Source organism: Taeniopygia guttata, chromosome 1, assembly GCF_048771995.1.
Source record: "Taeniopygia guttata chromosome 1, bTaeGut7.mat, whole genome shotgun sequence".
NCBI lineage: Eukaryota > Metazoa > Chordata > Aves > Passeriformes > Estrildidae > Taeniopygia > Taeniopygia guttata.
The window spans coordinates 76,527,933-76,555,668 of NC_133024.1; the positions used below are offsets into that span (position 1 = coordinate 76,527,933).

A 27,736-nucleotide genomic window follows, 5' to 3' on the forward strand; every position below is an offset into this window, starting at 1 on the left:
GGGGTGGTATTGAGTTTTGTTACCATGCAACTGTAAGCCATGTTCTTAAAACACATTCCTTATTTTGTTATTATGTAAGTTTTATTGCTCTTGCTTGTTCCAAAGGTCATTTGCTGTTATCACTTTACCAGAGTGAGGACTTCTAATATTAACTAAAGACATAACAGGAGTTAAATGGGTAGTTAACAGGCAGATAACGCATTATGTTACAGAACAGATCCAAGTTACTGCCACTTGGAACACAGACAACATTTTCATCTGATCACTGCCAGAGCTTTGCTCCCATTCTCTATAAGGAATTTAAGGCACGTGTGACCTGCTGTTTTCAAGTAACAGTGATGCTAGGGAGATCGTGCAGAGAGCTTGGCTTCAGTTGCTGTTTCTTCACAAGTCTTGTTTCTTTCATGATATAAAATTGAAATACAGTATAAAAATATATCTTTTCAAAGGGTCCAATAGTTCCAAGTCTAATTTCAATATTATAATGCTATAATATTTAAGATTGAGGAGCATTAAGAGTGCAGCTTCTTCTGGAGTTTCTTCAGGATACCACATTCAGTACAAGAGAGAGACTAATATTTTCCTATTGCTTCCCTAGAGAGGCTGCACTTTAAGTTAAAACAGTCTTGCTTAATGTCTCCCACAAGACATGTAATCCAGAGGTGTTATAACTGATACCCTGATTCCTCTGACTGCAGGACAGCGCATGGAATTTCCATTATTTACAAACACTCCTTGAATACTCCTTTACAGTCGAGAATCAGTTTCAGCTTCCTTTTCATTGCCATCTCGAGCCTTCTTTTCTTCCTTTTCTTCCTTGCTGAACTGGGCTTCAATCTCATTTGGATCAATATAGGTATAAAAAGAAGCCATGATAGCAAAAATGACGCAAACTACCAACAGCAGGGCAGCAAACAGCACATACTCTGCCCACTGCCAAAACAAAAAAAAAAGCAGAATTTATCCACCAATATTCATTTGAGTATTCCACCATTTTAGTATTTTCAGGAAGTAAACTCAGAATGTTAAACTGCGTATGCATAACAACTATCATATGTCTTATAGGACTAATTACTAATTAAGCATAAAATACATATTAAAGCAACTCAGAATTAAGGCTCTTTCATCATTTCTATCTTCACCGAAAAAACAAAAATTCTGTAAATGCTGAAAAATTCTGCAACATCCTTTTCCTGGAAGAACTGGGAATTGAATGAAAGACTGAGAAAGAAACTCAGCCCCTTCCTTTTGGTCAGATAAACTCATTCTAAAACTAGGCTGGCGCTTATTCTGCTTCCACTTAAAAATTTTTACAGCTGACCTAGTGACCACAAATGTGGGCAGAGATCAGAAACTCTAGCTGAAAAACATCAACATCTCTGTTTCATGCTCTTTCTGATTTAATTTAGGTTAAACTAGGGACTGCCAGAGCTGTTTCAGAGATAAGCTCTTCCCTCTCTCAAAGAGCCATTTTAATTCATTACAGAGCACTGCTTATACATAGAAAATCTTGTACAATTGCTCTTCACCAGGACAGATACAGTTTTTATGCCCCAAAGAATGAGGTTTGAAACCAACAAAGCCAGAAGAAGGGATGTGGCAAGGCTGTGGCATGCAGGTGAAGTCTCATTAACAATTAACAGAACTTTGGTAGGTTTTAATTCCATGCATGCAGAATTTCAGCTCAAAAGTTCACAGATGTTCTATACCATGAGAAGACATTTACTGCAGAGATGTTAGAAACTGCTGCTTGCAAGAAAAGGAGCCTGGCAACAAGGCAAATAACAGGTAAGCATAAACTTTTGCAGAAAAACTATTTATCTGCCATTATTTCCCACTGGATTAGAACTGCTTTCTCACAGTGTAATACAATAGCACACCGACTGCTTGCATGCTTACCTGCTTTTTGATTGCAGATGCCCCAGCCACAATAAGGACAATTATGTTACCAACAGCCACAGTCAGCAGCCATCCTGCCTGCAGCACTGACTTCATGTTAGATGGGGCCTGTAGAGACAGACATTTAAGTTTTGATGGTAACACTTAATTTCTGATGCATTTACTGCATTCTTTACCTTACAATAAACACTGTTTCTCTGTGGGGAAGAGGATTTCGTGGTTTGCTAGGTTTTGGCAGTGGTTGGGGCTCTTTTAAAATTTATTTTTTGACATTAAAAATTGCTAGAGAGCTAAACAGGTCTGGAGAAGGCTTTGAGGAGCAAGAGACCATTAGCACACTAACTATAACACCTTTCACATTTACACACCAAGTAACTAACAGGTGTACAGGTGCAATTTTACATCTCAGGAACACGTGGTACACATGACATGAAGAAGTTGAGTGGATCACCCAGCAAATCACACCTTACAACATTTCCATCACTGCAGTTTATAGATTCAGAATTAAGAGAAATACACACAACTAATAAACTGGAGTCAGAAGACAAAGGAATTAAAAGTGCATTACTAAACACTAATAAAAGGCTAACAAAAAGGCTGTATGGAGTACACTGGTGTGGAGATGAAGTGCCACTACCTCCTCATTTTATATTTGAGAGCTCTCCAGTTTGGTTTTATTGCATCAGTACTGTTGCACTTATTCTCAATGGATAGTCACATGTGAGAAGGAAATTTGAGGACTGGTAGTCAAGTCTTTAAATTATATAATTCAGCATAGCTGCATGGAAAACACCAAATTCTTGGTTAAACTGGGCCAACTTGCGTGAGCCTATACAATCCTTCTAGGAGCTGTGAGGGACATAGGGATCAAAGCAGCAGCACAGAACCATCACTTAAAAACAAGATACCATGGAAGATCTTAACTTGCACCAAGATTTTTAACTCAGGAAGAAGAATACCTACCTGTGAGTATGAAAATTCCAGCCCAGTGACAGAGAACAGTACTTCTGCACATGTAAGAAGAAAATACTGAGGGATCTGCCAAGCCATATGGACCGTATTTGGTGCAATATCTTCAAAGTGTGTAATGATAAGTTTTTTTCCAACACACTGGAATTTAAAATAGCATGTTAGGAATAGTAATAATGAGTGTGCACAGTTGAGGCATTCTAAGCAGTTCTATAATAATATAGAAAGTTCAGAGTAAGTAACAAATTCTGCACATGAAGCACTGCATATCTATAAAGTATAGCTTTTTTACAGCAGACTTCATGCAAATCTGTAGTGTCTAACAGGGCTAAAGGTTTAAGGCCATGAATGGTGATCATGAATTCTTGCATTATGTTATTATCATAACCGCCATTATTTTTATAGTTAATAGTGGATTTTTGTCCCATTTAGGATACCAGAATTCTACCATATATACTTAAAGACAAGAGGAAATTAAAGGATTAAAGACAAGAGGAATAATTCTGGTGTTTTTTTAGTTAAAGTATCAGCATGGGAAGGAGTTCTATATTGTCCATCCAACAAGCAGCAACTCACATCATCAAGTGAAATGGTATAGGCAGCACCATATCCAAATTCCTTTGAATCAACTGTACAAGTGTTAGGCATTGAAGCATTAATGGTATATGACCTGAAAAAGAAAAAACCAAAACCTCACAGTTCAGACCAGGAGTGTAGTCAATTGTATGCATCACATATTTACATATTTTAAGAAAACTCTGTGCCCTTTTCCCAAGGACAACTATATCTAGGAGATCAAATTAGGATAAAGGAAAATGCTTACCAGCCTGGATTTGAAATGACGCTGTAATTACTGACAGAAAGAGGTTGCAGCTCTCCAAAAGCCATGTCACCCATAGTAACATTGACAGTAAAATTGGAATTGTTTATGAACCTTTAAAATGGAAGAGTGATTAAATACTACACAAAACATACAGAAATCAAAGCATACAGGTTTTACTTTTAATTATATATTGTCAGCACAAGTATCAAGTCTTCCCATTTAATGCTTTTTTGGTTCTGTTTTTTTTTTTTTAATCAATTCACATTTTGGAAAGAACTCTAAATCTCTTAGAAATGTAGCTAATACAAAAAGCCAGTTAGACCCCCATCAGCCCACTGCCAATACAACCTGCTACTACAACCAATAGATAATGCATCTGCAAATGGGAGATGTAGAAGAAAAGCAGAGAGGGGAGAGGTAGAAAGATAACTCTTATCCAAGATTAAAAATGAGGTATAGATATGTAATCCATGCCACTTGTCCAATAAAAAAATCTAGGTAATGGAATGAAGCATATACTTCCACTTTTAGCTAAATTACACCCAAAGCAGATGTGCAAGATAACTTAAGTGAATCATGACTCAGACATTATCCCATCCCCTAAAATGTCAAGGGACGTGTCCAGCAAAAGGTGAGTTCCTACAGTACAGAAAACTTTACTTCAACAAGAAGAGACTACCCAAAGACCCAAGATTGAAGAAAGAGTCACACTACTGTCAAAATTTAGACACAAAAAATCCCCCCTCTACCTGACGAGACTTTTTCCATCTGCTGGTTTTGCTGTGATATTGTCCTCTATCTGGTGGAAGAGACCATTATCAAAATATGTTGCTGGCATCAAAGAACAGCTTAAACATGCACTATTACAGAGCAGTGGGAATTAACAGAGGCTTCAGAGCAAGACTCCAGACCTTCCTTTTTAGGTTCCTCCTAGCACACACATCTACTAGAAAACATTATATGACCACACACCTAAGTTTTGGTGGAAGCGTAGCTGTCAAGGTACATAAGAAATTGGTAATTTTTTTTTTTTTAATGACATCCTGGTGTACTCTCTGCAGCTTGCCAGTCTTACTGGTACAGCAGAGACAAGGAGAGACAGAAAATAAATCAAAGGACAAAAGCTATCCAGAGCTTGTCCTCTCAGCTTCACACACTCCACATAGATAGCTGTCAAAACATATATTTATATCTTAAGAAATAAGCAGACTTACCAAATTGTAACTGATCTTTGCTGGATCCCATTTAAATGCGAAAGTGTAGCGTTGTTTCTCTATCAGATCCAAAGACTTAGTTTTATTTAGAGTTCCAGAAGCTATGTTTAATGATTCCAGTTTAGAAGTCTCAAATGTCATGTAGCCAGTCTACAAAGACAAAATGCCACAGATTTCTGTGCAACTGCATATTTGTCTACACTTTTGAGGGAACGTGATGAACTCTGGGGAGGGTCAGAAGTTTAGACGTGTTAGTTCTGAAGTGCCAGAGATCACGAACATCTCCTAACTTTAATTTTTGATCTGTTTTTTACGTCAAGCATTAATTCTATTTGATCTTTGTTTTTTGTTAGTTTAATTTGTTAAACAAGCTTCAAAATTTCATGAGCTTCCCACAAGCATTATGGAATAGCTGTTATATTTTCCTATTTCTTGCTCCAGGTAAATCAGGCTTACCACAACCACCGAGTAAAATTCTATTTAGCCAGAGACATAGCACTAGCATAAGATGCAATGCAGTATTTTCCAAAATGCAGAAATTACATGTTTTAAATATTCAAAACAAATTTAATCAACATAAAATATTTCAACCCTTATTAAACATGTTAGTGCTACACTAAAATAGGCCCTTTGTTTTATAGGATTATCAAAAGCACTTTATAATCCACATCTGGATGATAAAGTGTCTGTAACAGGAAATTGAGCATTCCATACCTTTCATTTTCAGGTATGTACCATGGTTACATCAGTTCCCTGTCAGTATACAGTTTGGGTGCCCTTATCATCTCCTCACAGCTCTGTTTCCTTGTGAAGCAAATTTGGAGGTGGTTGGAGTAAGACCTCTCCTCTTCAAGGGAAACAGAACCGTGGGCTATCAGAGAACACACTTTGTAAGATCCTTATAAAAAACATCCATCAGAGCCACCACATTTTGCTGTCAATAGAACTACCAATGCTGTGCTTTATTAGAACCTGAAAAAGTTTTTAATAATAATTTATTCCACAATACAAAAAAAAAAAAAGAAAAATAATTTAAATTATTAGAGTAACAAAATCCTAGAAAATAATCAATTTTGAACCATTAGTTAAGAATGATTCTAACTTACTCAATTTTTTTAAAGCTTAATTAATTTTCATTATTTTTTTTCATATTCCACATCTGCCCTTACTTACCTCCTTATTAGGTGCTACATCCACACTCTGAAGTTGAGGCTGGAACTGAACTGTTGCAGGAACAGAACCCAGATTTATTAATTTAATTTGAGCTTGCCCAGCTGCAGGGAAAACTGGATAGCTTTTCTATAGGACAGAAAAAAAAGTAAAATCAGTGTTCGAAGTCACATGGAAAAATTACAATAATTGCTGTAATCTTTATTATTTCATGTTGAAGATTAGCATTTGCCTGATGATCTGTGATTGTCTGACAGAGGAGACTTGAATCAGGTTTTGTTACTAATCTCACAAGTTGCTTTAGGAAAGAAGTCTCTCATCCACAGCAGACACCTCTAGACAGCTGTTCAGATCTTGGAATCCAATGGATCCCCAACCAGAGGTGTTGCCAACATCCCAGCTACAGGGGAAAAGTCATTGAGTTCAGGCAGGGCACCTCCCTTTGGGGCAAGGAAGGTTAGGGGAGACAAATCCTTCCTTCAACAAGTGCCATCTTTGCTCCTGCTATAATGATGCTTCCCAGACTGTCACACTTCACCTCCAAACTAAATATCAGAAGAGGTCAACATACAAAGTAGCCCTCTGGTAGGCCAAGCAAGTGTCTGGTTTTCAGCTTTTAGTCTCAGTTTAAAGATTGAGGTATTTAATGCATAATTTGTATTAACTGCAATATGATGTTTTGCAGAATGGTGTTTGTTGCTAGTTAATTTTACTGTGCTAACCACAGTATTGCAATATATCTCCCCTCCCTCTAGTTCTATGCTTATATGATTGGCTCCAAAATTAGGACTCTTGGTTCATTTTCCCGTTAAATACACCTTTTTTTCCTAAATTAACAGCTAAATATTAATAGTAAATACTCATTTGTGGCTGAACTTACATCTATTTGCACTTGCACGAGGGCAGCAGCAACAAAAGCCATAGAGCCAAGGAACATGCCCACAGTCATCTTCTTCAGGGGCCTGGTACAACAAAAGACACGTGAGATTTAAGAGAAGTGCCAATTAAAAGCTTCAGCTGCTTGTTTTTTCTTTCTACTCTAGGAAACTCAAATGGCCATGAATAGCACATTATCACCATTTGAAGGCCTGATGTTATTACAGAAAATGTTCTGCTAAGCTGCGTACCTCTCAATTCATAGTTACACTATCAAGAAATACATCTTTCCTGCAGCATCATAAATAACCTGTTACTCTGCATCTGCTGGGCTCAGACATTGACTGACCATGATTATTAGGTTCCTGAAAAAAATCTGGTTTTGTAGGAAGAAAAAACCCAATCCAATACAGTTGTTAGCTGTAAAACAAGAAAGAGACAAGAAGATATGCCTTTAAAAAACAAGGAACAACTTGTCTCCATATTGCTATGTTTAAATAAGATGAACAAAAATGGTCAGGGAAAATTGTTGGATTAGGAAACATCTACTGGTATGCAGTTAAGCTGTAAGGATAGATTTAGAGTATATATGTCGATTGTGGCATCATTTATCCAGTGCAGAATGTCTACAAAGGAATGACAGTGTTCCCAGCACAGCACACCCCCTAGATTTTTAACAGCTATATGGAAAAACAGCATTGCACCTTAGCTCTCTGAAAATAGTTTTAAGAACTGTATTCTCTTCTGCCTCTGCAAGCACTCTTGCAACTGCTAGCCACTTCCTTAGCAACATTGAAAAATTATGTGTAATATCCCCAAAGCTCCACCTAGAAGGATTCTGTAAGCCAGACTCCCAGCTGAGACTGAACGGGAAATGTCTTGTGCTGCTTTTTAGCCCAAAACATGACAAATGCCAAGGATGTATGTTGCATTTCTACCTCCCATCCTTCAGGAGGGAGAGGGGGTAAACATAGGGGATATTGAAAACAATCAAGATCATCTCTCCTGCAATCAAAATATTTTGTCCTTAACTGAAAAACATTGTTACTCTTCTCTTAGATTCTCCTCTTTTAATCTGTGGTGTCTCTACCTACCATTTACAGTATTCTGGGGTTTTTTATATTTTAATTTCTTTAAACTATTAAACCCTTTTAAATACACTCTCTTTCATCCTTAGCTGAATGCTTGCTCTTGTTACATTAGGGCTGGAAGAGCCAGTTAAAGAAACCACTAAAATGAGCTTCTGTTGAAGTCAGAGAATTACATCAACTTACGTAAAATTCAGCTTGCATTTCTTGATTAAAGGATAAACCAAAGAATCTACAACTGGGACCATTATAACAATCAGGATGGGATTCACAATCTGGAGAAGATGAACATGAGAAAAAAAAAGTATTTTTCAAAGCACTTTTTATAAGCAAGGGCAATATGTACCTAATCTTTCACAAGCACTTGAAATTGGCAGATAGAAAATGAACATACCTGCATTTGGTCTGGTTGAATTTGAAAACCCTGGTGAAGAGAAAAAGAAATAGTTTTTAATATTGTGACAACAAATAAAATGGGTCTGAAAAGTGTTAATTAAAGAAAAAAAGAATAAAAAGTAACCTACAAAATCCCCATTCATTGCTGTGGCTTGCAGTGTCCATCTTGACCCCTTAAATAAGAGAAGAAAAAATTAGCTGTCACAGTAAATCAATGTTCTAAAGTTCCTTTTGAATCGTTTTCATTAGTGAAGTGTTGGAAAAAACATGCAATAGAACCAAAAGTAAAGCTGGTTTGCTATGGGAGTATTCTTAGTCTGCAATGTAAACCTTTGAACAATGTGAGACTCGTGGCCCATTCCACTTCATTTACTTGTTTTGTGAAATACAGCAGAAAATAACTCTAGATGCAGAAATCAGCTGTAGAGAGGGCAGGGCCATCCTGCGTGGGGCACTGCTGCAAGCTGGGCACAGGAGCCACCCAGGGGTCTGTGTGTCACTGGCCTGAACCCAAGCAGCTCACACATCCCACTCATCACACTTCCTTCACACAGCCCAGAGCCAGAGGACAAGCCAGGGCTTGACCTGCCTGGAGCCTTCTGCCCCAAAAACCTGCCTGTAGCTGGGACAAGCAGGGCAGACTTTAGGCCTGAGCCCAGGATGAGACAAGAACGCTACCACTGCATCTGTGACAAGACCTTTCAGCCACCCACGAGACATCACTGCCCGAGATATTACCCATGGAATGAGTTTTGAGCTCTGAATTTCATAGCAGAGCTGCCTAATTGTAACAGGTCACACTGACAGCTACAGCTCACAGGCACTGGACTGAAGCAGCAGGCTATGAGTCTGGACCAAACTTCCATCTGACTTGGATAAGGCTTTCAAGCCCTGGTTCTTTCAAGCATCTTCCTTAATTCATACTTCAGTGCTTAACTGTGAATGATGCTTTTGTGAGTCTTGAGCACCCAGTCCACCAAGTGAATGGGAATTGCAGGCTTATACTTCTGCTTGAAGATGTAAGGTATTTATAACAGGGCGTGAGTGATTAAGCAAACTGGCTTAATCCAGATAATTTAAACCCTGGTTCTCCAGCTCATTTTTACAAGGACCCTAAATTTCATCTGACAATTGATAACTGAAGAAACATTAGCACTAAGAAAGCTTTAAATTACTGTTTCATCCCCTGAGTCCCAGGCTGATGCAAGATTTGGAGAGGCCTCAGTCATTGAATCTGCCCTGGGTATACTCAGATAAACTGAGATTGCCCCTGGCTGCAGATCATCATGTACTGACATGACTCAGTGACTACCCTTTTGGAATAAAACCAGGATAAAGAATTTGTTTTTCCACACTCCCATAGAGACTGACGTGGTACAGCTCTAGTTACCAAGCCAAACCATTTCTACTTACCTGCTGGTCAAAAACTGCCCAGAACATGGGAAGAGGGATGTAAAGGAAAAGCACCTTCAACACCATCTTTATCTGAGCAATCAGTCGTTTCTGCAGAAAATAAAAATTACATAAGAGGAATTGGTTTAAAAAAGAAAGAAAAAAAAAAAAAAAAAAAAAGAGAGACAGTTTCAGACTGCTACTCACATCACAGCAACAGGTAAAGACCCATCATATAATGTTTACCCACACATTCAGCTTTGCTTATTGTGGCTCCATCTGATGATTTCTATTAAAACAGTACAAAGTCTGCTTGTGCATGGGAAGGGCTGCTGGTTAAAGGTGACTGATACCAGAGAGACTTGGGCTGCTTTGCATGTACACTGACGGCAGCATGAGATTCAGCACTTAGTGAAGTGGGCATTTGAGCAATAGGCAACTGAGGAATTTCACCTAAGAACAAAGCATACAGGCAAAAGGAAAATAAAGGTGACAGGCTAAGGTTTGTGCTGCCATTGGCAAAAGGATAGAGAGGATAGCAGGCAAGAGACAAGTTGGGAACTATGGGATATAGCGCTTTGAACATCATTATAAGAAATTGTACTGAGGCTGGAGGGAATGCAGTGTTTACCCACTTAAACTGAAATTCCAAAGTACAATTCTGATGCTTCATACCAAGACAAGTATTATGGCCTTGTGCATTAACCAGGACAGGCAGCATTATTTCCCTTTTCCCCTCTGCAGCCATGAGATACAGGAAATAGAGAAGGAATGATAAAGCTTGCTATTTTCCTAATCAAAAAACTTAAATGTTTGTATTTGTTTGGCAAGGGAAAGTCTTTTTTTTTGTCCCCCTTGAACTTCCCTGGACAGCCTATGATTACACAGAGCATTGAGTCACACAGCTCTATTTTCTCCCACAGGAACTGAGGAGATAACCTGGAGGGCACAGAGGTTTGGCCAGGTCAGCTCCTGAAGGATGGAGAGACCCAAAACTATTTGCCCAGTGCATGAGGCAATGGATCAGAGCAGACAGAGAGAAGCTGTGGATCAGCAGTTGTCACGGCACCGGAGGCTTCCCTAGTACTTACATCATACTTCTCACTTGCCCAGTCCAGCCAGTGCTCTCTCTTGGGGAACTCCTTGCCAAGATGTTGAAACCTGTTTTTGATGGCAAACTGAGGAGAGACAGAATTATGTTTAATGGCACTACAAATATTTAAAACTATAAACTGCTTTGTCTTTAGAGATTATACTCCTGGCTTCTTGCACTAAGAGGGTGCTAAAGGTGACTTGACTTCTGTTAACCCCATCATCTAGGGAAATGTTGCTTTTAAGGCCTCACACTGCATAGCCAGCATACACCTGAGGTCAGGTGGCCCAAACAGTTCAGAGCAGTCCCTCTCAACGTGGGTTTCTGTGAGGGGCTGAAAGATCTGCCTTCTTCAGACTTACTTATATACAACAGTAAATAGAGTAGTGTCATATGCACAGGTTTTCAGAGCTGAATGGTTGTAGGAGAGAAGCTCCTATGACACGCTCCCTCTTGTAGTATACCTCACACCTTGACATTGAATATACACAAATATGGTCCCAAAGAACTCCTAAGATTTTCCATGGAATAACGCACGGCAAAGCTGGGCCTTAGGAGCAGAACTCTAAGAAATGGCCAAAGTCACCTACAGAGACTTGGTTTTGACAGTGCCTACAAGATAGGCAATAGGCTGAGCTGTATAAAGCTGGCAGATCTGTAGGGGTGTGTTGATTTGGCACGGCCTGACTTTTGGTAGTGGGAGAGTGCTAGAGCTTCCACCATGTCTGACAGAACCAATCTCTGATAGCTCTGAAGATGGACACACTGCTGGCCCAATTTGAGAGGCTGGTAATGCCTCTGTGATGACATATTTATGAAGAAAAAACAGGGCATGTGCAGTTTTTTCTCCAGAAGTGGGGAAGCACCATATTGGCCCTGCCCACAGCAATACACCAGCTAGGTGTGGACCCTGCCTAACCCCCCCTAACTAACTGCACTGCGAGCAAAAGGGCAGCGGCGGTGGCAGCAGCTTCTCCTTCCCAGCACCCCACATGAAGAGACATTAAATAGCACCGGCACTGCTGTGGCTGCCAGTACATGCACAGTGGCGGTGGGACCACCCGGCTGACAGCAGAAACATGACAAGCGATTCCCCAGTGCAGAACCTAGATGAGATCAAATTCTCTGCGCTGCAGGATCCTGCAACAATCTTTGAATCACTGCAACTTGTTCACAATGGTACCTACAAGCAACAGTTTTTGTTCTAGTCAGAGAAGGAAGTGAGGATGTGAGGCAAAACAACATAGTGACACCAGGGTCAGTGGAGAAGAAAGAGGGGGACAAAGTGCTTCAAGCATCGGAGCTGAGGTTCCTCTGCAAGCTGTGGTGAGGACTCTGGTAAAACAAACTGTTCCCCAGTAATGCATGAAGTCCATGGTGGGTGCAGAGATCCACTTGCAGCCCATGGGGAAAGTGCTTACACAGGAGCAGGTGAATGTTAGAGAAGAATGTTAGCAGCTGAATGTGGCCTAGTGGGAGATCTGAAAAGAGAGAGAGGGCCCCTACTCCCAGAGATAGAAAGAGCCCTTGCTTCCAAACTAAAACAGCCTACCATTAAAAGACTGCACCCCGTGGATGAGTGACCCATTCCACAACAATTCTGGGATGACTGATTGCCTGTGGAAGGGACCCCACAACATAGCAGAAAAAAAGACTCCTCTCTCTGAGCAAACAGAAAAAGATCTCAATTGATGAACTGACCAAGACCCCCACACCCTGTCTTCCTGCACTGTTGGTGAGAAGGAGGGAGGGGCTGGGAGGGAAAAACATGTTTTAAAAGTATGTTTTACTTCTCATTGTCCTCCTCTGACTCTGTTGATAGTAAATTTATTTTATACCTTTAGATTTGAATCTGTTTTGCCCTTGGAGTGTTTTTTTCCCCCCAGTCCTTGTCTCAATTCATGAGCCCTTCTTTGATCTTTTTCCCTCTCCTTTGCCCAACTGTAGCAAAAAAGCTAAGCAAACTACTCTCATGGGTGCCTGGCATTTGGCCAATGTCAAACCACAACAATTGAAAATGAAGAAACTTGTACATGAATAAATGTGATCTCAAAGTTGAGGCACTGCAAAGTTGGGACATGTGGTGCTATTCATGTAGATTCCACTCCTTTCCTTGCAGGACCACACTGATGTACAGCCTCCTGAAATTCCTTAACACAGTGGGGATCAATAAACCTCTGCATTGTAAATAATATTCTTTTAATAAGTAATAAGTTTTTGCTGATAAGATGCACTAGTAGCTCTGCTCTTGACTCAGCTCAAGACACGTTTGTCTCTTGCTGCATAAAGGTGAACAAATGCAGAAGGAATGGTTCCCTAAAGTTGGGATACGTTTTTACAGAACACCAACACCTTATTTTGTTTCCTATGTGTATAAATCCACACATAAATCAAGATATGCATAAAAAGACACCCTAAATGTGGAGGTGTCAGTAAGAAGCCTTCTGTAATAAAGCAAAAAACTTCAGAGACTTTCCTTATATTAAGACAGATTTCTGATTTAGACAGATTTACAGAACAGTTTTAAGAGTTGCTGGGATTGAGGAATGTAAGCAATACTTACTCCAACACATTTGGAAACTTCAAGCATTACATTTCCTTGTGGTTTAGCTTTCTTGTACATTTTGCTTCCAATTACGAACACAACTACAGTATGCAAACAGAAACCAAAAGAAACTCAGGATTAAATTAAAATAGCAGCAAATAATTTAGTAGGGAAACTGTAAGTAAAGGAGTTAATCAGGGTGGGAATAAGCCTCCCAAGAAGCAATGCAATTGCCTATTCACATGCTATCATACAGTAAGACAAATCAAATTAATACCACCAGATTACTTCTATCCAAGACAAAAACCTAAATCTGGAAACTCTTACAGTAAGCGCTCAGTGGGAGGTTTGCTCAGCTGAGGGATGGTCAAAACAAGGGCATTTAGGACCTTGACTCTGGCCTTGTTGTAGGGGCTCATTTTCAGGAGCTCAGGATACTGCAGCTCACATCATGGAGGGACGCACAAGGCTCTGCCTGACCGGCAGGACTGGCCAAGGTGTCCTCTGTTCTCAGGCACGTTTCTCAGCCTCATCATCCCACATGCAGGCAAGACACAGGCAAACCCCCACAGCTGCCATCCAGCCTGCCCTGGGCTCACAGGCAAGGCAAGGTCATTGATAGCCAGGTAGGCTCCCAGTCAGGACCATGAAGGACAAGGAGCATGAGGGATGCTGTAGTACGTAATGGCAGCCCCAGTTTCTTGGTCAGCAGTAAGGCTCAGGGAGTGACCTGTAGCACAGCTGGTAAAAATGCAGGTGTTTGAGAAGTAGTGACATATCAAATATGGGATTTCTCCAGCACAGGAACAATTACTTCACACCATTTACAATCCTAGACTAGAGATAATGTCCAAACTACACATTTTCTGAGAGTTCTCACACTACATTCAAAAGACCTATTTGTACACACCAGTAATCCAAGAAACACAAGCAGTAATTTACATAATGTACAGAATTCAAAGATATTCAGGCCTCACCCCCACCCCATCTGACTGGTAAATCAGATGCTTCTATGAAAGTGAGTACTTCAGATTAATCCCACCCACTTCCACACCCAGGAAAAAATATAAGTCAAAAACCACAGAAATTATCAGGTAATGGTAGAGGTCAATACCAGAGGATTTCTATCACACTTTCATTATTCTGAGATTGTTATCATCTAATTATCAGGGCAACAGGATGGCAAGAGATTGTCTTACCCAAGGCAACAGCCATGAGGATGGCAGGAACTCCAAAAGCAAGCGGGTAACATTCCTGTTTGGTATGAATGCCACACTCTGAAGCTGAAGTAAAAATAACACCAAATAAAAGTCAAATAAAAACATCAGCATTGCTGATGTTTTCCATATAGTTTCTGTTCTTTGAATTCACTGAACACTCACTGGGGAAAAACAAACCAGTCTACCGACATCCTCAGAGTGGAGGATCAGTATCCAACTTATCTTTCATTATTGGAAGGTGGATTTATGTATCACAGAACAGTTATGATTGGAAGGGATCTTTGGGCATCATCCACGCCAAGTGCCCTGTTCAACTAGGGCTACCTGGAAGCAATTATCTAGGACTGTGTCCAGAAGGCTTTTGAGTATTTCCATGGATGGAGACTCCACAACCTCTCTGGGCAGCTTGTGCCAATTCTTGATCACCCTCAGTGTGAAAAAGCATCTCCTGATGTTCAGAGGGAACCTCCTGTATTTCAGTTTGTGTCCATTGCGACTTGACCTGACACTGGGTACCACTGAGGAAAGCCTGGCTCCATCCTCTTCATTTCCCATTAGGTATTTTTATGCTTTGATAAAATGCTCCCTTTGCCTTCTCTTCTCCAGGCTGAACAGCCTAATGCTTCTCAGGATCTCCTCACATCAAATGCCCCCTTTGCCTTCTGTTCTCCAGACCAAACAGTCTAATGCCTCTCAGGACCTCTTCACAGGAAATTTACGTCTAGTTTTACACTGAGATATGAAGAATTACACTAGAATGGTCAAAAACATGTCCTTAGTAAGAAAGGAACTAGATTACAAAAGTTTTGGGCTAAGTTCATAAACAAAGATTCTAGTGATGTTGAAACAAAATCACAATCACCAGCCCCCTTCCCTCCTTGGCATTACTCACAGATTTGACTCTTACTGACTTCAGCAGTATAAAATAAAAGGCTAAACAAAATTATTACATTCTTCACCATACTTCTAAGAGGAGAATTAGAGAGTATGGTTTGGAAAAAAATGTTGGCTTGCAGATAATTAATGCCTTGATTTAGTTGTATTAGTCTTCTGGTCAAACCTTTCCAGGTTGAAACAGGTTATCATTTCCCTTAACTCAATTTGTCCTTTTTTTCCAAGGAATTTTCACCCTGTATCAGAAAGGAAGTAAACTACATGCTACGCCTTATGCATCTCTCCTTCCTTTTTTGAAAAGGATAGAATTTGCATTAAGCAAACACCTAAAATTCTTCTACAGAGTCTTTTCCAGTCAAGAAATCCAAAGGCCAGAAGTTCAGCCTGGCGCTTTTGGGTTATTCCAGAATTCACATTCTGTTTCCTTGCTTTTGAGAAGAGTAGCCTTCTGAAACTGCTGGCAAGAGCATCCATTCAGCACCATGTATGTGCAAGCTTGCCACAGAAATCCATATGCATATAAGTTAGAAAATTGCTGGGTTTTGTTTAGGATCATGCTATTCCTTACAAGCAAAAGAGAACATAACTTACTTATTTAACACTATGAAAAATTATTTACTTTGTCATATGGATTAATATATTCCTACATGCAGAGATGCTTCTGTACTTATCATGGACATGTTTCCAGAGGAGAAGGCTCTCTCTCTCCTTCCTTTCCCCCAGGAAGCAATGCAATTCTTTCTAGTGTGATAGTTTTAAAGGTATTGGAAGACATGACATATTTGTACCTTTGTGTAATTAAAATATGCATTAGGCATGCAAGCTGTTAGCTCCAGCATGCCTTTTCAGATCTAGTACTTCTGATCCCAAAAGCAATGAAGGTTTTCAAGTGGCTTGTTTTTGAGAGTGCCTCATCTCTGAGAAGTTGGATGACACACTGAAGACTATTTGCTAGATAACTCCAGTGTGTCAGAGAACAGAACATTAATTTAAACCAGACTGGACTACAATCCAACATGCCTTTTCTGGTGTTTAACTATTGTCAGCAAACATATGACCTTACCTCTGATAGTTGGAGTGACTAAAGTAGATAAGAGACTTCCAGCATTAATGGACAAATAAAAGAGAGAGAAGAAGGTACTTCTTTGCTTTTCCTACAGTAAAAAGAAGAAAGATCTTTAGAAAGGCTTAGACACAACCACACTGATGAGCCTAGATCAAAAAATCAGTGCCTCTGTTTTCAAAGTTCAAGACAAATAATTAACTAGCACCTTCTTCAGCCCCCCAGGAAAATCCAGCAGTAATGCATCTATATAAACATGTATATTATTAGAGTACTATAATAGTAAAACATTAGTTAGAATATCTGTATAACTGAAAATCTGAAAGACATTGTAACCTGATCATCTTCAAACTGATCTCCACCAAATGCTGACACACATGGTTTGATCCCACCAGTACCCAAGGCAATAAGGACCAAGCCAACTATGGACAGAGCGCTGGAACAAAGGAGAAAAGAAAAAAAAATTTTTCTTACAGTATACACAATGTTGAAAGACAGTTGAAATTCAAGTAACATAAACTTAAGTTGCCCCATCTTTCATCTGTCTGGGACAAAAAATGTGTATAAGGCAACTCACATGTTCACTGCTATAGTATCAGGAGTACCATCATGGTTGTGGTCCGTCAGGTCATTTATGGAGCCCACAGACAGCACTGCCTGCCCAATCGCATAGACAATGGACAGGTAAAGAATGGTCCTGTTATCGAGAGAGGAGATACATTTTCTTAGATATGTTAACACACTTACACACAGATAATGCCACAGCTAATGCAGACTTCTGCTTACTTTAAAGATTCCTGGTAATGAAAAAAACTAACAGATACAATAAATTACTGAACTTATTAGAAGCTACTATAAAAATCTGACCACATACCACTGCCACAATATTTATATTCTTTTTATTATTAATATTATAGATAGCTTTTAATTAATTAAGGTAGTCTAATTAATTAAGGCACGACAACACATGGATTCTATAGGTATAACTAAGTCACAATATCTTCAGTGGTTACCTTTTTAATGACCAACTCAAGAATGCTATTTTCATATTTTTAATATGCATATGTCAAATGGACTACTCTGCGAAATTAAAATCTGAAATTTACACTGATATATGTATCATTAAACATTCACTGTGTTATTTTCTATTTTAGTTGCAGGAGTAAAGAAAAAAGAAAAATCAAAAATCTGCTTCAAATATGGAAATTCCCCTGAAATACTGTTATGAGCAACAGCTCTATATCCCGACTCTCTTCACTGTAAGTGTAACAACATTTTTACACTTGGATCTGAGTGAGAGCAGCACTGAAGAGTGCAGGCTGCAGGCTTTCAGGCTGACTATCTTGTCCAGGAGGTGCCTAGGATGATAGTACTGCATAATCACCAACCCCCCCAATCCTGGCTTTAGGATCCAATCCTCTTTTCTGTAAGTAAAAACACGTTCCATTTTAACTCTGTTGGACCTTGGGTACGTGGCTGTAGTTTAACCCATGTTCGCTTGTGTCCTTGGGTGGACCTCCGTTCAATAGGCACAGACACGGGTCTCAAGTTTGGAGGAAAAGCAGGAGAAAAACAATGCAGGAGAAAAGCAATGATGTGAAAATATGTAAAATCCCTCTTTTCAGGAGTAGCCCCAAGCCAAGTGCAAGGCAGGAGAATGAAGGACAGTCTTCAAAGACCAAGAACAATCCAACTATTTGACATAGGCAAGAGATCCTCACAGCAAGCTTAGAGCAGCACCCTGACACAAGAGGGACATTGACGAAGTTCCCCTCATTTGAAAACAGGGTTTCTCTGACTTAAAATTGACCTTGCCTGTAGTGTAGTAAAAAAAAAATCTATAAAGCAGGGCAACAAGGAATCTGCTGTTTAGTGGTACTTAACAGATACAGTTGCATGGGTTGGGTTTTTTTTACTAGCACTTCCATAGAGTTACTTTATTTACCTAGCAACCTGGGAAAAAGTTTCCAGTTAAATATGAGCTAATCAAGAGTGAAACTTCTAAGTTTTATTTGTGAGGCTTATAAACCTACTGCAAAGACTTACATAATTGCCACTGCATTGATGGCACACAATTTAAAAAATAACTGATTTCTGTACTACTTTCCCCAAGAAATTCATATCCAATGGTATGTGAGCAGGTCCCATCACATTTCTTGACTTTGTACATTGCACAAAGTACATGGACTGTGGAAGATTGGAGTCTCTCCTTTAAGAGTGCTTAACAGTGCTTTGGTAACCTCCTCTTCCTCTTGTCATCATAGATTTTTAAAAATTATTGTTGAAGCCTTTCTCATTACATCTTCCTGCATTTTAGGGTGCTAAAGCCTAGCAGTATATCCTAAAGCATGTTTTCACTTGTTTAAGCCATCCTAACAAGCTCCTGTTAAAGGTCTGGGCCTTTCAGTTTTGGCACTAGCATACCCAAGTACCAAAGGAGAAGACATGCAAGGTCTGCAAAGTTTGACCTTGATAAAACATGAAAAAGCCAAAATAAATTTGAAAAACAAACAACATCATCTAGACAAGCAGGTGTACAATATATTTAGGCTGCAATATGTAAGATATCCAGCAGTGAGTTTGCTCTGCCCAGAGCAGCTGCACAGAGTACACAGGGCCCTGGGCTCCCAGGCGCTGTCCCTACAGCAGAAGAAGGCAGTGCAGCTGACTGCACAGCACATCTCTAATCTCTAGGAGACCTTTGGCAAGTCCACTTGCATTCATGGCTCATAACCCTCCATAAAATTTTTACCATGCTTTTTCTCAGGCAAAGTAAACACTTTTAGAATCAAAACATCAGGAAAGGAGAGGGAGATAAAGCTGTTGGACATAACCTGGTTACATTTCAAAGCACTTCAGTGGTACTATCCTGACCAACTAGCCTGCAGCTAAAGACACAAAAGACATCATTTAGAGAAAGAATTGCTGCTCTCACTGTCTCTAAGACCCCTCACTGATCTGTCAATTCTGAAATCACATAGTATTTTAAAACTTATTCCAAGGCCCAGTTAACACCTGACAACACAGTAATTCACTATTTCATTGGCCTCTTGTAACAAGTAGATAGATTTTCCTATGTAATTATAATCCCTAGTATCTATTTTCACAGCTTGGTGAATACTGTCCACAGCTTACATTTTGTCCAGGTGAGAGGAAGAACATGCAGCATGCTCAGAAAGCATGTTACCACCCTTAACCAACTAGCAGAAGTTTGTTTGTTTACTCACAGTGCAGTTTTATGTCTGAGCTGAATCAATGAAAACCTCAAGCTTTGGCGAAATAAAACAAACTATCCTTGAGCAGTCAACACCAGCTCTGAAGCTGTTGTTGCTCACAGCTGCAGTTTTAGGTGATGATTTTAGTAACACTGGTTTCAGGTGAGCTTTCAAGATCTTTGGCTGCTTTCTGAGGAAGCACTCACCTAAACTTTCCCAGCCAAGAGTCCGCAATGATTGCTCCAAGGATCGGCGTCAAGTAACACAGAGCAACAAATGTGTGGTAGATGGCAGTGGCAAAGTTGTCTTCCCAGTGTAGGAAACGTGTGAAATACAAAGTGAGCACAGCTGTAGGAAGAACAACAAAACAACAGGTTACAAACACAAGTCAGGCCTGGGTAATGCTCAGCACAAGGAGACAAGGGACGTACTTTTCATGCCATAGTAGGAGAACCTCTCGCAGAACTCATTGATGACGATGAAGAAAATGCTCAAAGGGAAGCCAAAGCAGAGCACCTGGAGGCAATAGACAATGTGAGCTCAGAGGTGTGGAACCCAGACTAACATTCTTCACTGCAACTCACAGCTTAAGCAAGCTCAACATGGACTCTGCGAGTGGCTAGGTACTCAGGGTCTGGAGGCTGCACAGGCTTCTGTGGAATTATAGCAGTTTACCTGAACCAAGAGTCAGTTACCACTTTCATCTCTTGGTCCCCAGAGGTCTGCACACTTTTCATCTGCCCTTTGCAAGAGACCTTTAGCAATACTAGAAATTGCCTACAAGTGTTGCACTATGCACATTTGAGTTCTCCAGCACCTAACCCTTACAGCAATCTTCATTGGTATCTAAAAATATGCAAAAAGCCAATGTTTTTGGAAAAACAAAAAATCAAAACCCAAGGCAAACCAAAAATGCCCAACACTAAACCCCTGCCAGTAAGAAACCCAGGGGTATTTTTAAGCACCTGCAATTAAAACATAAATAAATAAACATTTAAACTTTTAATTCAAGCAAATCCCTCAGGAAAACTTCTCATCCTTAAAAATGCTCAGCTTGACAAAGAATCCTTCATTTCTTCAGACCTGGTAACAGAACAGACTTTATTCCTAACCTAAACTGGTATGGCTTTGGCTGCCAGGTTCACTGAGCCCTCATTTGCTGCAACAGGCATGTCCACGGTCATGATCATGCAGTTCTTGCAATTGAGACAATGGTTAAAAAGCATACATCAGGTACAAATCTAATATGGTCATTAGAACTGCAGCTTTAATTTCTGATCACCTACTTGTCTCTGTGGAGTGGATGAATGCGCGATATAATTTCTATTCAAATTAATGGGGATGCAATTTAAATATAATCCTACCTTTTAATTTTTTATGGGTTTAATCCTGCAAGTAGCAAAGAATCAGATTTTAAAGACATTCCAGAACATTCCAGATGCAAGTTCTTCTCCATGCTCAAGTATAATTAAAAAATGGCATTTTTTTGGTTTGCAGAAGTTTAGGAATTCAACTAATCCTTATTTTGTGTGAAACAGGAAGAAGTTAACTTTGCAGATCAAAAGGAAAAATCAGACAGGGAAATTATGCCTGACACCAGAAAATTGGGGAGCCACTGTCTCCAGGCAAAGTCACAACAAATAGCACAACACAACCCTTGGGTGCTACAACAGGCTTTTTTTTGGAATCCTGCAAAAGAAATGAAAATAAGAAAGTGGCAGGAACGTTGTTGACTGATCTGACTCAGTTGTGAGGATGCCTGAGCAGCATTGACCTTTGCTGTTTGCAGAACCAAGTACGTACTACATATCCTACCCATCGTTTGATGAGCAGGCTTCACAGCAAGAACCCAGTCTCAGCTGAGGCAAGTGCCAGTGGGACTCCTCTAGCTTCAGAGCACACAGATTTTTGAGCCCTAAATATAAACTCATCACTTTTGATTTATTATATCCTCCATGGGCAAAAAGAGGTGTCTCCAAAGGAAGGCTCTTCACAGATATCCCAAAAGGTAAAATTCACTTTTAAAATTCAAATGAGGTTGCCCATTTCCTTCAGCTGAAGGCAGCAGGAGGTTTAGACAACTACTCCCAGCTTGGACAGAGGTGTTGGTGGGCTGGAGTTCACTCAGAAGAATGCTTTGTGCCCCATCCACACAGCATTACCCTAAGCCATGCAAATGGTCACAGGATGGAGAGTCACACACTGACATTTTGGTTCAGCACATGTTAAATTGGTTACTGAAACAGTAGCCCAGGCTGTGTGACTTGTAATTGGGAATAGCCCAGGTGGAGTAGAGGGAATGTCTGTTCCTGAAGCAGAACAAAGACCTCCCCATGTCTTTTCTTGTCTACAGAGGAAAAGAAAGACAGAGCAGTCCACCAGGAACTGGTGGGACCCATCTCCACCTGAATTTCACAAAAATCTTTTGACTACTTGGGGTTCTCACAAACCTCTCCAATGTTTTGCCATCACCCTACGCAAGACCTTATTCTTTAGGAGGGTGTTACGTGCTGGTCTGGGGAGGTCATAGTCCAGAAAGGCTGGATTTTAGTTTCAAGCCAGCACTGCTTCTGTGACCAGTGGAGCTGACCTGCATTCCCATGCTAGCACAGCATGCTGGTGGGTTTTTAAGTGGCTTCCCCCAGAACTGGACGGAGTCTGCATGTCACAGCTGGACATGAGCATGGACAGGGGCATGCAAGAGAAACTTACTGGGTCTTTCCCAGGTGACAGGCCTTATATTTTTCCAAGATGCTACAAGCAAGAGACTATGCAATTAATCTTTGCTAATATATGATGTGTTCTTGTCCACTGTACTGTCCACTGTTACAGTATTCATATGCCCATACACCTCTACCGAAACCTTTTCTGTTGTTACCCTCATTGGTCAGGAAGCACCAGATCCACCACCAAAAAGGTAACCTGAAGGTTATGTTTTATAATGCCCTCTGTGACCTCGCTCTGCCCTGGGGATGCCACCGTCCTGCTGCACAGCTTTGTCTGCTGAGGAAAAGTCTATGCAGTAAAATCTTGCAAGATAAGAAATACAAAGGCAGACTTATGGTTGCAGAGACACATGTCATTAACAGTTCAAAGATTCAAGAGTAGTGGATGATGACAACTCGGCTGCAAGAAGGATGGGCTCCAGGGACCAATCTCCTCCCTACCAACACGTGCTCAGTCAGCAAAGGCTCTCTAAACATTTTATCAGGGTGTTGAGCAAATTAATGCTTAGCTAGAATTTAATAAGTTACTAATCTGCTTTTGCACATTTGCCAGTAAGCCTTTATTGTATACATTTAAAGTATGTTTAGAGGGTGATTTTTACTTTGGGCTCTGCTGACAGTATCAAAACAATGTAAACCAAAGAGGATCTGCAGAGCTACCCTTTATCAGGGAAAACAATACTTACCGACTTGCCGGTAGTTTTTCCACCTGGGGAGGGAAAAAACCAAAATACAAGTTAATTGCAAATAATAATAATACTCCCTTAAAACCAATGGAAGATTCAAAAAAGGTTCAACTCTAAATACATATTGAAATATAAACACAGTACTGGTCAGGGTAAGTTTTCAGTTTATTAAAGGGAGAATTTTCATAGTTATTAGGCAAAACATCACTCGATAGCCTTTGGTTTTTCAGAGTGTGCATAAACTCATACACTCCCAGGAAAAGCTCAAAAGGACTAACGAGTCAAAGCATCCCATGGCTGCTTACCACACATCATTCACGGTGGTGGCAAAGCAGCCACCCACAGATGATGAGTCCTGTTACAACTCACTCTTGGAGATGTTACCTTAAAGGCAAGTCAAGATTAGAGAATAGACTCAAGATGCCTTGCCAGGGATGGAGATCAAGTCCTGAAAAGGGACTTAGAGAGGACTGAATATAAAGCCCCAATTGAGTGATCCACTTTAGCAGGCATTCCCATAACCGAAATCCTTAACCTGGGAAGACCCGAAAGAACAGGGGTGTCCCATTGAGGGCAGCAAGAGCAGACAGGGTAGAGGACCTGGCAAGAACAGCTGGAAGTGACTTCAGTGTTGCAAGCACTCCTGCAGGGCTTCCTCAGCTCAGGAGACAGGTTTGAAGGTTGAGCTCTCACTGTGTCAGATAAAGGCCCCGTGCCCACGTTGTGGATGCCAACATTTTACATAAAACCACACAAGCAAGCTCATTATCAGTAAGATAAGATCAAGTACAAGATGTGAACTTTGAAATCCCTGCTTGTAAATCAAGTCTGGCCATAATACATCTATAAGGCCATAATACATAAGAAAAGTATGTTCGTGAAAATGATTATTTAGTCCATAGTCCACAACAGATGAAAACAGCTGACAGCAACACTATAATGTTTGACACAATATTAAATCAAGTAAATCTTCAGAAATCACGGAAACATATTATTCCAGTTCTTTCCTTCACGGCTGTGGACAAGTACTTTCACAACAGAGACAGTAGTACTGTGCAGGTGATTCAAGAATATATTTTCCTAGAGAGCAAGCAACATTCTGAAAGTGCTAACACACCCAGTTCAGGACACATGTGGCTACACGAGTTACTAAAGTTATTGGCAATGTCCCTTCCACAACCCACCAGAGAAGATACACTGAAGGATACCAAGGTGTCAGCAATAGCCCATCTTCATATCAACTCCTTGGTTATTTCCATTTGTTGGTCTTTCCAGGACATGTGCCTGTTTTTTATAACATGCACAGAGAAAAACAGTTTGGGCAGCTCACTTCTGTCTCTTAGCTAAGACTTGGGAGAAAATATCTAGGATCTGGTTTTTATTGGGTTTGGGTTTTTTTTCTGCTTTCCTTTTGGCAAAAGTATCACCACTACAAGAAACCTTACCCAGAGGACATCGCAGAGGCAATTTTTTTTTCACACAACATCATCTCACTTCAATGTTTAAGAGACACAATTATTTGTAAACATTTTGACTTTACCCTTCTATTCTCGTTTTGCAGAGAGGGTTGGGGAAACTCCAGATAGCATTAAAGCAAACCTTTCAACACAGGCACCTAAACAGAGGAGTCCACTGCCAGGCAGCTTTAGTTCTACAAAACATAGAGCACCCACCACCTTGCATCATTTTCAGTGATAAATCTGAAGTTTGCTATTGGCATGTTGGAGCAGTCCCTCTTTGGGGCAACCTTTAGCCTCTTGTATTTTTTCCCCAAAAGAATGACCCACAGAACTGCTCATTTTCACAATACCAAAATACCAAAGAGCTCCACATCTTTCAATATAAAGCTCTAAACACCTTCATACTCCAGAAAAACACCCACACAGAAGTTATCCAAGCAACTCTATAGAGCAACAAGCCTGATAGTAAACAGGCAGACCCAGCTGCATCCCATTTCCTGCTCTTCAGAGAACTATCTCCATTTTCCTGGATGTCTGTCCAAGCCAGCAGACCCCTGGCAGCACCATTGACGTGTCCTGACTGCTCATTAATCCGGTTGCTCGTCCCCAGGACACAGATTTGCTTGCTGAAGATGCACTGGCACTTTCTTGGGGTTTGTGGGGGTTTTTTGTTTGGTTTTTTTTTTTTTGTTTAGTTTTTTATTTGTTTGTGTTTTTTTGTTTTGGTTTTTTGGGTTTTTTTGTTTTGGTTTGGTTTTTTTTGGTTTTTTTTTTGGAGGTAGAGGGTAGGTATTTCATGTTCTTTCCCTGAGTGAAACAAGGCTTCTTCAGCCCAGGAGCTGCTTGCTATGAGAGACACCCATGTACTCAGACACTGCAGGACCAAAAGTCCTGCGAAAGGCAATAGAGAGATACATCTCAAAAAAGTCGGTTGTGTACCTCAACCACTCAATGTTCCAGTTTAGACAGGAAAAAATCTTCAGGATTAATTAGATAAATGGGTTCTGTCCTTATCTGAATCTTCAGCTATGTATCTATGTATTTAAAACACACTAGGTCAGCCCTAGGCAAACACTCTCAATGAAAAAGTATTATTTAACATCTGCAAGGAGCACCACATTTAACTTGTGCTCGGATCTCAAGCTCCACATGCCTTAGAAGTGTAGTGCAGGATAAACCTTACCGGCCAGGGACTCAGCTCTCAGAGCTTACAGAGACCGAGGCACCATCTGTCGGCTCTCACTCGGGTTTCAAGGCAAGGTTGTACAAACCAGGATACAGCGTTGCCAGAGGGGGAACTGCCCCGGAGGGAGAGCAGAGACCCAAGAGTAGCCGGGGACTTCCTCAGACCGACACCGAGCAGCAGAGGCAGCCCTGGGCGGGCGAGACCCTTGGCCACGCTGTCAGCCCACAGCCCGGCACGATCACCCGGCTCGGAGGGATGCTCATCCCGGGGCGGCATCCCTCCCGCGGGCCGGGCACCGCCGCTCCGCCGCCCGCTCCGGGCTGCCCCAGCCCGCACCGCCACACCTACCCATGTCGCCGGCGCGGTCCGGAGCGCTCGGGGCTGAAAGTCAGGAGGAAGGTAAGGAAAGAGGGAAGGAAGGTGCCGGGGGCGGCCGGGCTTTAAGGCGGCGGCGGGGCCCCGCCTGGCCCCGGGTGCTGCGGGGCGGCGCCGTGCAGGTGTCGGGGCGGGTCGCGGGTCGCTCCTGCCGGGGAGCCAGCCCGGGGCTCACCTGGCCTCACCATCGGCCCCGGCTGCCCCAGCGCTCCTCCCCGCCGCCCGCTGCCCTTACGGCCGCCAGGCGAGGGCTGTCACTGCTGCTCGGGGCTTGCTTCGCTCTCCGGCCGCCAGGAAGCACCGAGACCGTGCCATCAGCTGAACCGAGCGCCGGGCAGCGCTGCCAGCTGCACGTCGTCCCTTTGAAGTCAGCGGCGTAAGGGAAAACTGAGTAAGCAAGTAAGTGAAATACACGCTGTGTGGAGAACAGCTTTCTGCCTCGCTCCCTTCTCTCGAGCCAAGGAAACAGATGTCCTAAACTATTGCTACCACCGGTTTCTAGGGATCTCTGAGCTGTGGAATGATGTTTCTGAGAAGTTGTCCAGTGATGTGGATGCATCCCTGGAAGTGTTCAAGGCCAGGCTGGATGGGACTTTGAGCAACCTAGTCTAGGGGAAAGTGTTCCTGCCCAAAGCAGGGCATTGGAACTAGAAGAACTTTAAGTTCTTCCAACCCAAACCATCCTGTGAGTTTATGTTTCTATGACCTACTTCAGTCATCTCTTGGTTAGTCCACATAGTCCGAGCTCAAGTCCGAGCTTGAGATCTGAGCACAAGACATCTGTCCTGGGTGCCATTTGTGCCACAAGCCATAGGGAAAGCTGGGAGAATCCACATCAGTACAACACGATGTATGTTTCTTGCATGGACCGTACTGAGCCATGTATGTGAAATAAATGGATGAGAAGCTGAGCATGAACAGGAGAGCCAGAGTGCAAGGCTGACAAGAATAGCTAGGGGAAGCTACATGTTACTAAGATCTGAATGAACTCAGAATGCAGAAACAGAAAAATATTAGCAGATATTAGCAAAAAAAAAAAAAAATTCTGAAAGAAGAATGAGCTCCTTCTTTGAGGCTTGAAAATACAGTGGCACGCTCTAGTTTATGCAACCAATCCAATAGCATTTTCTATGGCATGCACTTAATAATTACCTGGTCGCTGAACAGGTTCATTTTGTCTTGGGTACAAATCAAACAAGCATTGCAATGCATTGCAATTTGGAATATCTACAGTCAGCACTTCAACGGTTAAAGGCTGCTCTGATTTGTGATACAGAACTACAGCTGAACCTGGATTTCTTAAATTGCATCTATATGGGAGTAATCTACTCAAAGGAGTTCTAGCCTCTTAGCAGTTACCTGTACCCTTAACTGTAAAAATTTGTGAATAAATTCTTAAGATAAAACATGAGTAGGTAGTTATAGCTATATTTATAGCAAGTTCTC

The 27,736-nt window shown here is 41.2% G+C and overlaps 1 protein-coding gene and 1 long non-coding RNA gene across 2 annotated transcripts in view; one reads left to right on the plus strand and one right to left on the minus strand.

Moving 5' to 3' along the window:
• The window catches only part of LOC140684477 (uncharacterized), a 33,371-nt gene extending 14,027 nt beyond the window's left edge, over nt 1–19,344 (plus strand). Inside the window, exons 3-4 of the long non-coding RNA XR_012056793.1 lie at nt 17,797–17,901; nt 18,268–19,344. This is a non-coding gene — a long non-coding RNA (uncharacterized lncRNA). The remainder of the gene's footprint in view (nt 1–17,796; nt 17,902–18,267) is intronic.
• On the minus strand, nt 60–26,566 carry SLC15A1 (solute carrier family 15 member 1). The gene is made up of 23 exons (XM_030276337.4): nt 26,264–26,566; nt 23,270–23,292; nt 20,289–20,373; nt 20,064–20,205; nt 17,220–17,339; nt 16,979–17,078; nt 16,643–16,733; nt 14,665–14,748; nt 13,484–13,566; nt 10,919–11,005; nt 9,849–9,938; nt 8,564–8,608; nt 8,434–8,463; nt 8,226–8,314; nt 6,956–7,037; nt 6,079–6,204; nt 4,906–5,055; nt 4,441–4,490; nt 3,692–3,802; nt 3,445–3,538; nt 2,863–3,009; nt 1,900–2,007; nt 60–933 (listed from the first exon to the last, which is right to left on the minus strand). The coding sequence occupies exons 1-23, from the start codon at nt 26,265–26,267 to the stop codon at nt 748–750; spliced, it is 2,127 nt and encodes a 708-aa protein (XP_030132197.4). The 5' UTR covers nt 26,268–26,566; the 3' UTR covers nt 60–747.
• Nucleotides 26,567–27,736: the final 1,170 nt, after the last annotated feature.